This window comes from Vanacampus margaritifer, chromosome 16 (assembly GCF_051991255.1).
Source record: "Vanacampus margaritifer isolate UIUO_Vmar chromosome 16, RoL_Vmar_1.0, whole genome shotgun sequence".
In the NCBI taxonomy this organism is placed as follows: Eukaryota; Metazoa; Chordata; class Actinopteri; order Syngnathiformes; family Syngnathidae; genus Vanacampus; species Vanacampus margaritifer.
In genome coordinates, this window is record NC_135447.1 from 12492738 (window position 1) to 12505196 (window position 12459).

Here is a 12459-nt window from a genome sequence, read left to right on the forward strand (position 1 = left end):
ATATACTGTATTTTAGCTGTGGTTAACTTGTCGTTATACTAAAAAATGGTAATAACGTAATGTCAAATACAAACACACACATGTACAATTAAAGGTTTGAGTTTGGAAAGCAACAATTGCGTGATCATGATTCCATGATAAACAACTTTTGAAGTCAACCAACGACACAAAACAAAAGAAGCGGCAGCGCGGGCTCATTTCCACATTCAAACTTGTTTTCTTCCCAAGCAATTACGTCCCAACAAGCGCAAGGCACCCGAGTGGAAAATGGAAGAATTCATTTCATCTCAACGCAACGCTCCACTACAAAGTTTGACTTTTTCGGCGGAATTAAAACACACGCACACACAAGCCAAAAATCGAATATTGCCATGGCGGCGGGTAATTATTTGTCAAATCTTTGTGTTCCTCACTGTTTTGCATTTAATCACTTTCTGTTGGCTACAACACAACTGGCTCATTTCTCCATAAAATAAGTCTTCCTTCCCGTAACTGCACTTGACTGCATGTCTCATTACTGCCTCCATTCTGCTGCAGCAAATTGCATGTGAACTGTGGAAACAAGTTGCTGCAGACAGAGATTTGCCTTTTTTGTTTTTTTTCCATCATCCCCAGGTTCCTCTTAACTCCATTGCCACTGACCTTTCGCCAAAAGCTGGCAGGGGGGAAAAGTAGCTCTTAATTGCCTCAAATGAGAGCCTTGTAGCTCCAATCTCATCAGCGGTGGGAGATTTAAGGCTGCCGGCAGCCAATTCTGCAGCTTATTCAGGAGGGAGCCGCATCGAGGGGGCGGGAAGAAAAAAATAAGTGTTGCCAACTCGACCTTGACTCGAAATCTGTTATAATTCAATTCACTTAACCTCCTATCTTTTCTTTTTGCGCCATCAATGGAGTTATAATTATTATTTTTTTAAATGGACTTAATGGAATAAAATGAAGAAATCAAATTAGAAATATTTTCGTGACAAATGTGGCACATGAAATGAAATACAAAGAACCCTAAAAATGATTATTGGACATCATGTTGTGCCTTGGAATTCGGCCCGAATGGCTGCTTCAAATCAGAATGGCTGGCTTTCTGTTTAATTTCGGCTCTTCAGACTTTATTGCGCAGCTTGTTTTGATAGACACATGTCCACCCAATTTGGTGTTGATCGATATAACTGCAGGCAAGGGCAAATGTTGAATTTATTTTCTGAGAATCCTCAAATAATTGCCCAAATTGATGCCTCATTACACCCAAAATAGACAGCATATTAAGCTTAGATATTTACAACTATTTAAAATGGCTGATTCAACACAAAATGGCCAACTTCCTTTTCATTTCACGGCACAGGTCTTTAAAAAAAAAAAAGGTCTTTCAAAAAAAATGGCAATCCAATCAAGCCTTATATCACTTTCAAATTGTATCTTTTTTTTTTCTTCTGGAGAGCTCAGTATTGATCATTCGGTAATTTTACCGATTTGACATGTCATCATCATTGCTCTCCAACCAACCAGAGTCCTTCACCAACCCCAGAGACATCTAAATTTCAACTTTCAAATTGTATCTGATGAAGAATGTCAATCCAAATCCAGGTCAAATCTAATTTCGATGGCAAAGCAATTTAAATCCAGTGCAGGAAAATATCAGTCCACATTTGAAGATGGTTGTATTTTATGCTATGCTGTGTTTTATCTGAATAAAATAGTGAAGAATTTGAAATGTCAAAAACAAGTTTAATTTGAATCTGATCCAGCTTTGGAAGCATGTTCAAATCAACACAAAGTTACCGCATGTTTTTAGAATGAGAGGCCAATATTTGAAATGGAGCCTAATTTGGATTTGATCCAGATTGCGTGTTTGGCAGCAGTTTAAAATAATCCAACATGGAAAATCCCAGTTATCATTTTCAGACAGTATTAAACTTGAACCAAATGTAAATAGAGAACAAGAAGCAAGAAATAAATTTAATTTGAATTTGATCCAGACAGCAATGTAAATCCCACACGGTAAATCCTGTTGACCATCAAGGTACCAAGTCTAATTACATGCGATTTTAAATTTAAATGCACAAGATTAACATCTGTAAATGCCAAGTCAATCTTAATTTACATCTGCTTCAGATTGCACTTTTGCCTTTGTTTGAATTACATTGAGCAATTTTCTAAACTTACGTGGAGGTCTGCATTAATACAAAAGCAGGTAGTCTTGATAGACTCTCTGTTTCTTAACCATTATCCTTTGAGCGAAGAAAAAAAATGGAAAGAAAAGAAAAGAAAAGAAAAGAAAAAAGCCCTGGGGTGAGCCGCTTGGCAATCAGATGGAAAATGACAGCTCTCATTTCAATTCCCATTGCCAACAATTGGGAGCACTTAGAGGGGCGTTTATCTGCTGAGAGCCCCCGACTGCATTTCCAGTGAAAAGTGGTCTGAAAATGCTTGTACATGCCTTGAGTTGATCTGGAAAGACTACATGCCTTGAGTTGATCTGGAAAGACTACAGTAATATAAATACAGTAATCATAATTTCACAAGACAGGACTGTTGGGAAAAGGGCTGCCATCAATGTTGGTAGAGATGAAAGAAGGAAAGGAAAGAGTCAAGTTTCCAGGAAAGATAGCTGTCATTTTGTTGACTGCCTACACATTTTGTAAATGCAGCTTCCTGGTAGTCTCGGTAGACTTAAACATTCTAAATTGATGTAAATTGATGTTTGCCGATGGTTTGCGTATAACTGATGGACACACGGCCATGCACAGACAACAACCCTTTTAAAGCTATTCAGTCTATTTACCATTTAAACTACATAATGCATCTATCAGAAATGTCGGATGCTGTACTCTTACGTAAAAACAAAACATAATACATTTAAAAGAATTGTGTCTATATTTCTGGAAAAAATGTCTGTACTACTTCTAACAAATAAATTCGAGTATTTTTTTTTTTTTTTTGCAGTGGTTTTAAAAAATATGTACCTTTACATAATTGTTTCCACAAAAATATTTCTTCTAAATTTTCTTCTTTTTAAAAAGTGTTACCTGTAATATTGAAATTAATTCATAATATTAAAGTACAGTATTTAAATACATCGATTTTGGGGGGGTTCAACAATGTCCATGTGTTCGAAAAATCCATCATCTCACTGTCTGCAAAAGACTTCCAGCCTGCTTCTAACGAGTGTTACTTTAAATAAAAGCCTATTAACATTCATGTCCAGATGCCACAAGGGAACATCTGCGTCGGGGTTACGCCTTCCAAAGTTAGAAGTGCGGCCAGGCCAAAAAAAAAAAAAAAAAAAGACAAGAGCGAGACGTCTTCCCGGCTCTCAGGTCTCATCCACTGGATGGTTGCGATACTTTTGGAGAGTGTCACATGGAGCTCGGAGCGAAATTGCTCAAATATGCAAAAATTGTCAGTCCTGCCCACCTCAGAGTTAAAGCATTACGCGTTGCACAGACCATCTGTTAATGCTGGATTCAAGTCGGATTTATCCGAGTGGGTTTTTCCCAGTTCCGACCTGAAAGCGTTCGAGGCGAAAGTAAACAACCAAAATGGCGGATAGTGATAAATAGTTTTTTTTATTTTAGTCCTCAAAACTCATTTTGACCTCCAGTAAACTTACCTTCTCGCAAATTTTGCTTCATTTATTGTTTTTATCTTATTTCATAAGCAATTTATATAGTTCACCGTATAACTTCATGCTCAAGATAGCGGCATACTGTCACGTACGTTGCGCTACGTTATGTCAAATATTTATGAATGAAGAAAGCTATTTAGTTTTATATTGGAGTAAATTGTGTTTGACCATTTTACCATTTTTAAAGTGGTCATCGCTGTATTGTAGAGTGACATCACATTATGGTCCGTCTGTGAAGTCGGGATACTTTTATTTTTCTGACTTTGCAAGTGGGATTTCTGAGTTCCCGTACACACCTGAAAAGTCCGACTTCCGACCTCGAATGCAGCATTAGTCCTCACCTAACATGATGATATCATGACGACATCATAATAGTCCTCCAGTTAAACAGTTCAAGACAAGAAAAATGGCCTAATTCAACTAAAGTCTGACTTTTCTAAATATGTGTATGCTCATACTGTAATTATAAATTCTCTTCTCGTCTATTTTCCTAAATTTGTTTTGAGTTAAATTCAGACTTTTTTTCTTATATGACTCTTTTCACTGAATATGACAATCCTCAGTAAATAAAATTTCTTAAAGGTGGGATCTTAAGTTTTTACTCAGAAATAAACACTGGACGTATACACATGAAATCCATCTCAATCAACACCTCTGGGCTGTTCTGTTAATGTGTGGTGGTGATTTTGTCGTCATCTTCTCCCCCAGCCCTTATTATGACATCTTGTTGGGTTTTGCCATAAGAGGGTCGTTTGTGGGCGGAACGTCAATGTTTGGCTCCAGCCAATCACAAGGTGGGAGGCGTGTCGCTGAAGCCAGGCACAATTTTGACAAGAAGAGTGGGGGGGGGGGGGGAGAGCGATGGGAGGAGTCTGTTTTGAATTGTTTGGTTACAAACAGAAACTGTCAAAACTAAAGACCTCAGCTTTAAAATTGAATAACTTAAAATTTTGTCATTAAATTCAGACTTTATTCAATAAAAAATTGTTCTTGAGAACGTGATTTTTATTAACGCCAAACTTAATAATCATTTACTTAGACTTTTTATTGATAGATTTTTTTTTTTAACATTTTGACGCAATTCCTACTGTTTTACTTAAACTAAAGTATATTCGCAATAGTTATTTTTTTAATTATTTTTTTCTATTATTTGCCCCCGGAGAATTACTCTAATTTTTCAGACTTTTTACCAATTGACTGAAATCATTGAATGGACTCCATTTTGCATGAATCACGTAAGTTGAGATTCCACTCTTGTTTCCCGCCTCTGGCTTTCATGCTGACTTTCTCTCCCTGTGTCAACCCATCTGTCTCATCTCTCTGTAATTCACAGTGCTCATGATGACTCACATACTACAAAAGCGTGACACACACACACGCACACACACACACACACATAACATGCCATCACACACACGGCGGTAGTGATGAATAAAACATGAGGTCCACTTCACAGCGGAGCTTTAATATGAGATCTACATAAATCAGCCAACACTTTCTCGTGGCACATGTGAGGCGCTATGACGATTTAATATGTCAGCCGGCGATTCGAAAGAAGGCGAAACATTCCAACTGCATTAGCGTCGACAAGGACGTCGTCGTTTCCAGCGACGTTCTTTTCCCCAGGTGACGAATGAGGAGCCAAGATTGGTCATCGGATTTGTTTGAGACAACCAAGCGGTAGTTTCATGCAGATGTAGCGGGTTTACATTTTTTTTCCACCTCCGCTTTTGTAAAAAGAAAATGACGATGACATTAAAATTAATTGATATTAAGAATAATTTTCAGAATTTTGGGGGTCATTTTTCAGTCATTATTTTTCCGGAGAATTTTTGGGAAGAAAAGGGTCAAATTTAATTATTTATTTATTTTAGGAAACAGTTTTGATTAAAAGAAAAAGTATGTTCAGATTTAAAATAAACAAACAAACAAATAAATAAATACATATCATATTTTCTCCCTGAAAAAGTAAACTTTGAAAAATACATCCATTCTATGTGAACGAGAAAAAAAAATCTTAACTATTCAGATTTTTGGGCAAAGTAAGTTTTTGTTTTTGTTTTACATTTGAATAAATCAGCCCACATGTTAGAGAGGGGGCAAAACATTCCAGTCATGTTAGCGGTGACAAGGACGTCATCGTCTCCAGCACTGCTCTCCCCCCTCGGTGATGAATGACGAGCCAACGATCGGTCCTCGTATCTCTTTGTGACAACCAGGCTACTGTTTTACACTCGTGTGAGGACACGAGGTAAAAATACACAATTCTTACTTTGAAACAAAAACGTAAAAAAATATATATTGGTGGTTGAAATTTAGTGTGGTGCAACTATGACAGTCTCGCATAGGGGTGTGCTCACTTTTGTTGCCAGTTGATTAGAGATTTTTGGCTGTGTGTGGAGTAGTACATTTGTATACTTGGCAGTCCATTTACACTGTTATACAAAGTTTGTAAGTTGTACTTACGATGGTGAAGTTCATGACCTTGAGGATCCAGATGGTGAGGCCCAGATTGACGAGGATGAGGATCATCAGCAGCAGGACGAAGAAGTAAAGGCAGCGTTTCCTCCAGCCATAGATTCCCACTTTGTACACTTGCGCTTGCTCTGAACTCTGGACATTGTTCCTATGACTGCACTGTTCTTGGGTCATCTGGCAGGAGAGAGAGGGGAGAGCGAAGAAGGGGGGATCACTGGTGGTCTTATTATGCAAATCACAAATTCGCACAACAGCCCTGTAAGTGAGAATGCTTTAAAAAAAAAAGAAAAAAGAAAGAAATTATTTTTTTTTTAAAAAAGAAAAAAGAGAGCAATGATGATGACATGTCAAATCGGTAAAATTACCGAATGAATAATATTGAGCTCTCCCAAAAAATAAAATAAAAAGAGAATGCTTTTTTGGTCCTTGTGAAGAGATTTTTAGCCGTAAACGTTCCTCACCGTGGTGCACTTAGTCACTGAGCGCGTGTCAGGCCCGACAAAAGTTTAGTTAGCGATCACGTTGAGCGATTGTCCCATAAGCCCGACAACGCCAGCGCGTCTTCTCAGCCCCGTCGATGCCATCCAATAGCGATTAATGATGACTCTAATTGTCCGACTACGCCGACGAGGCACTTGACGCTCCGACGTAATGGGCCGGCCCTAATAACTGTGCGGCTAAAATACAATTTACCGTCTTCTGCGTTTGAGCTATCAAATAGCTTTTGACAAGCAGGCGCATTAACGGCTAACTGAAACAAATGGCACAAGACAGGGGGCCCCCGTTGTGGACTAACTCGCTTGTTTCTATTCCGATTGGAAGGTGGATCTTATTTTGCTGTCCCAGCCTAATGGACGGGAGGGAAATCACCAGGCGGGAGAGCAAAGCTAGCAGTGAAAATTCAGATTATTTGCACCAGGCTTCAACCTTGGCAGTCCCATTTCCCAGGATTTAGTTAAACGAGTTCCCCCGCCCCCTCATGAAACCTGCTTCACTCGAGTTTAATCTATGAGAACAGGAACAAAGATGCGGCGACGACTACGATTGTAGCGACAAAGGCAGTTTTGAAATCATGAACTAGTTTGAGTGGCGTTCGAATAATACATGCTACGTCAAGTTCCTGCAGTGCTACACAATTTTCAGTTGATTCATGGCCTACTGGTGTTATTTGTACAAATATTGTACAAATATTTATGGTATATATACTTTCTACTGCATTAGCATGAAACAGTACGTTCGAAGTTACAAATTTGGGTTACAATCACCACTAAAGAGGCACAAAAAAATGTGTACAATGACTGAGTAAAAATAGGATTTTCAGTTTTTTTTACCATTTTTCACGTAGATTATCAATGTCAATATCTTAAGTGACAATCACAAACAAATACAAAAACGATCCTATTCAAATTCAACTTCAAACATTTCAAACGTACTTTTTTTTTTTTTTACATCATTTATAAAAAATCACAATATGAGTGAATATGATAGAATGTTCACTAAAAGCTAACCCATCAGTAGAGGAACAAAGACGTGACGATGACGACTGGGCGGACTATTTCGGGAGCGGTTTCGCCGGAAGCGCTAAAAATACTTTTGGCGGTTATAATCAGATTTAATTGCCGTTTTGTCTCACTCGATTATTCAATGTGACAATGTATTCAAAGGCTCTCCTGAAAAGACAAAAATAAAAAATAAAATCCAATGATGGCGCTCCAGTAATGTGTCAGGCTGAAAGAGCTGCATTGTGCCAAAAGAAGGGATGGACTACATAGGAGGAGAAGCAAATTAGAGGCAAAACAAACTAATGGACCTCGTACCCGCACTGCTGCTATATGACTTCTTCAACCAACCAGAGACTGAAGAAAAAAACAGCAGCCAAAAAAGACCCAACAAAACAAAGTGCGTCTCTGATTACACATAGAAATGAGTTTTTACAAAATGTTGACCACTCCCGAGTGCCAAAAAGCCAGGCAGCTGCCCGCTTTGGCCCTTTTATGGACTGCACGTGGACCTGGACCAGCCAGGACCCGCCGTTGCCAACGGCCGCAGCCCCTCAGCGGCCGTACCGATGCGAGTTGAGCAAATGGCCAAGAGCCAGCGGCGCTTTTATAATCTCGCACAATGAGCGGTGAAACAAACCATTAGAGAAATGTGATTGGCTGATTAAAAAGTTTGACCGGGTTTAAGTTTAAGGTCACGAAAGAACACCTGCAGCGGCCAAAGAAACCTACAAGGGGTTTATACAACACCAAAGGTGGGGCTGAGGGATGGATAATTGGGTCAACAAAGTGGTCAACAAAATTTTGACACACATATTTTATTTTTTACGTTAATATCAGCTATGAAATATTTGTTGTCGGACTCTTTGACTACTTATCATCGGTATTGTAATCAGCGCTGAAAAAAAAAAAAACTATTGGTCTATCTCTGCACTCTAAAAACAGTTGAGTCAAAAATAACCCTACATACAAAATAAAAAAAAAATAAAAAAATAAAAATAATAAAAAAAAGAGAGCAATGATGATGACATGTCAAATCGGTAAAATTACCGAATGAACAATACTGAGCTCTCCAGGAAAAAAAATAAAATAATTTTTTTTAATTAAATTAAAAAAAAAAAAAACTATTATGGGTCAAAAAAATGGTCAAATCCTCTACTTGGGTGATTTTGACCCAACTTTGAGTCAAAACGTGGGTCATTTTGAATAAAACAACCCAGAAAGTTGGGTCAGATCCTCTACTCGGGTCAGTTTGACCCAACTTTCTGGGTTGATTTGTACCGACAATTTTTTTTTATATAATTTTGTATACAACAACCCAGAAATTTGGGTCAGATCCCCTACTTGGGTCAATTCAAACCAACTTTCTGGGTTTTGCATAAAAAAAAAAGAGATCATTTTCTATATTACAATCCATAAAGTTGGTTCAGATTTTTTATACTTAGGTTAATTACACCCATCAATTTTCTATAGTGCTAAATAATATATATAGTACACTCAAAAGTAACCCAATTATTGATAATTTTTTTTTATAATTGACCGATCCACTTTATGAGTCAATTTGACTCAATTCTCTCGGTTGTTTTACCCAAAATGACCCAATTTTTGACCCAAAGTTATAGCAACTCATAAATTTGGGTCAGATCCTCTACTTGGGTTAATTTCACCCAAATTTTGGGTCGAGAGAGTGTAAGAGTGTTCTATATATTATTATTTAGCAGTAAAGAAAACGGATGGATGGATGATATTGTAGCTCGCAATTGACTGGTGACATCAAGTTCAACAGACTTAAAAAAAAAAGTCTCTTAGAACGATGCCACTGTTATTAATATTCTGTGCTGTTTTTTTTTTGTGTGTGTTGTTTTTTGCAACTCGGCCCGAGGCGCCTTCCCCGCGCCGAGCATATGAGTGTTTACGGTTCATGACACAATTATGATTAAGATGTTAGCCTCTCACCGCGAGGTGAATGCGAAGAAGTGCAGGGGGAAAAAATGAAGAGAATAAACAGAAAAGCAATTTTGCGTCGCTGTCTTTCTTCGGGGAGGGAGGCGAGCGACGCGGCGTTGACCTGCCTTTTGAAAGTATCATTTTTCATTAAAGTGTGAGATTGTCCCGAGGGTGAGCGTGTGTAGATACAGCAAACGCAACATTTAATTTCACTCTGGCCTTGTGCGATTAATTTCCAGCCACATCTTGATCATTAACAACGGCACGTAATTGCTGGGAGCCAACCCGATGCTTTCCACGCTCAAAAAAGCCTTAAATAAAACACCACTTTAATGCGGCGGGCGCTCGCGACAAACACTTCCACGCGTATCGCTAATTAATCGCCGTTGAATAGCAAATGGGGCGCGGAAAAGAAATTGGGTTTTAAATCATTTTTAAAGGAGAAAAGTGTACGCCGACGCATCAATCTCTGAATGGACAAATGAAGGTAAAAACATTGAATTATCTTCACATTGTAACAAATCACTCAAATAGAGTATTAGTTTTGTCCTTTCTTGAGCAAACACTGCAGGCTGCAAATATAAACAAAAATCGCAAGCAATTGACGCATCCTAAAAATGTTAATAAAATGAGAGAGCTAGCTGCAAATACGCGTTGGTTCTATGTAATGTCAGTGCTGTCCCAAAAAGCGAAGGGGAGCTAAAGTCATATTTTTCCAAGACAAAGTCGCAATACAGTGGACATACAGCATTTTCACCGTTTTGCATTGGCACATTCATCTGGTCGCAGATTTTTGAGTGAACCGATCCTATTATGTGTGGATTTATTTTTTTTTTACCCGATCTCCCTGTTAGTCAAGTTTTTAAAATGTTATTTATTTACTGTCCAATTATAAGGGATTTCAGTTATTGGTGGATTTTGGCTATTTGCAGTCAAGTTTAGTCCCTATCTGCTGCAACATAAAAAATAAAAGTATTTTTTAACATTGGCATTTTAAAAATACAACTTTAACTTCTTAATTTATGACAAATTATTTTGTGGATGACCGTTTTGTTTTTCATATTTCTTGGATGATTTGTGCCTATTAAGTGAATTTTGTTGTTGCAAAGATCCATTCATTCATTCCAATTTCCTACCTTGTTAATGCATAGAAATGTCGCTCGAAATAAGAATGTCCAAAATGAAGGCATCATTTTTAGGGTTTTCAGCCGTAACAGTTCAGTTCAGAAAGTTAATTAACTTTATTTTTTCTAAAGCCCAAACGATGTAATTTGGATCACGAAGGAGAATTACTATACTAATTGTGTTATTTTGTTCAAATGTTCGTCTGCTGCTTATTCGTTCACTTTCCTCCCCGTCAATTTATTTCTCATCTGTTTGAGGCAAAAAGCTTTTGGAGATTTCCCAGCCTGGGATAAGTCCAACACGTCGCCGTGACGGCGGGATGCCAGTTCACACTAAGCCTGGCAAAGTCACTTCTACTTCCCTCCGCTACTCCACTGTAGGTGTCTTTGAATCCGGTCCAGGATTAAGGCTTTTAGATCAGGGGGTTGTGGATTTAGGAAGTCAAAGACGCCAAGAAAAACAGCCGTCCTGAATATTTTGTTTTCAACTGGCTGCCAAATGAAATTGAAATACATATTGGAATTAAAAATACAATAGATCACACCATGAAATGAGCCAATAACTCAACAGAGGCTTGGATCGTATCATATTGTGTTGGAATAGCTTTATATGTGATTCATCTTGCCAAAAGTCAGCTGGGATGGAATCCAGTTGCCAGCGACATGTTTTCTGGCTTCCTTCCGCATCCCCAAAACAAGCATAGGAGGGTCATTGAGGACTGAAATTGTCCACAGGTTTCGCACCCTGGAAAGGTTGCAGTTACTCGCCTGAAGTTACTCACTTGGAGCTGGCTTTGATTTAAAAACAACACTTTCTGTCTTCGTCAATATTATCAAAGCCGCCGCCGGGCATGCTTAAAGCTACTTAGCACTCAACAAAACATTTCCCGCACACGCCGCAGATTAGGAATAAACCTAATATGGACCAAGTTTCTCATCTATCTACTGTAAACGTGCAGTCTCGCTTTGGCCGCCGCCGGGCCTGCATTCAACTCCTTAACCGGCTGACAATTTATTGCTTTCTCATCCTTTTTGTCCCCACCCACTTTCTTCGCCTTTATTGTTGTTTGAAAAAGCAGCTTTGTCTGGGATGAAACTCGTTAAAGTGTTTACTGTGATTAGGGAGTTGTTTTTTTTTCTTTTTCTTTTTACTGTCTGGATGTATTAAACAATGCGAAGGGCCAGTGCGTTTGAGGATAAAAGCTGGATGAAAGAGGAGGAAAAAGCTGAGTAACATTCTGCTGTTCAGATTTCGGTCTGTCTCCGAGGATGGTTCACAGACAAGCATGCGTGTGTATCCTGCTCAAAGTTGATGTAATGTATGTTCAGGTTACAAACACAACCAAACCAAAACTCACTCAGAGCGCTGAAAAAAATGACTCACCAAAGCCAGTTTTAAAAATTGACCTGACTCGGGTGGACATGCTGGAAATCCAACAGGAAGTCGGCCATTTTGAACAGGAAGTCGGCCATTTTCGGATTGAATCATTGAATTTGGGCAAATTCAACGGCTTGTACTGTTCTTTGATAAACATCTATTAGGAAAGTCGGCCAAATGAGCAATCAGTAAGCCAAAAACACATTTTTTGCAAGTGTGCATATCTGAATAAATTAACATTCAACGTGACCCTGCAAATCTCTCCACAATTCTCTAAGAAATTGATAGCACCTCTTGAAAAGTAAAAAAATATCTTTGCACACCAACTTTAGCGATTGACACAAAATCATCATACAGTACATCAAGATGCTAAATAATGCATTGGAAAGTCGGCCATTTTGTTTAAAACCATTT

The 12459-nt window shown here is 38.4% G+C and overlaps 1 protein-coding gene across 3 annotated transcripts in view; it reads right to left on the reverse strand.

Moving 5' to 3' along the window:
- sgcd (sarcoglycan, delta (dystrophin-associated glycoprotein)) overlaps positions 1-12459 on the reverse strand; it is a 137937-nt gene that overhangs the window by 44630 nt on the left and 80848 nt on the right. For all 3 annotated transcript variants that reach the window (XM_077547434.1, XM_077547435.1, XM_077547436.1), the window contains one exon: positions 6086-6271. In XM_077547434.1, coding sequence (XP_077403560.1) covers positions 6086-6271 — 186 coding nt within the window. The remainder of the gene's footprint in view (positions 1-6085; positions 6272-12459) is intronic.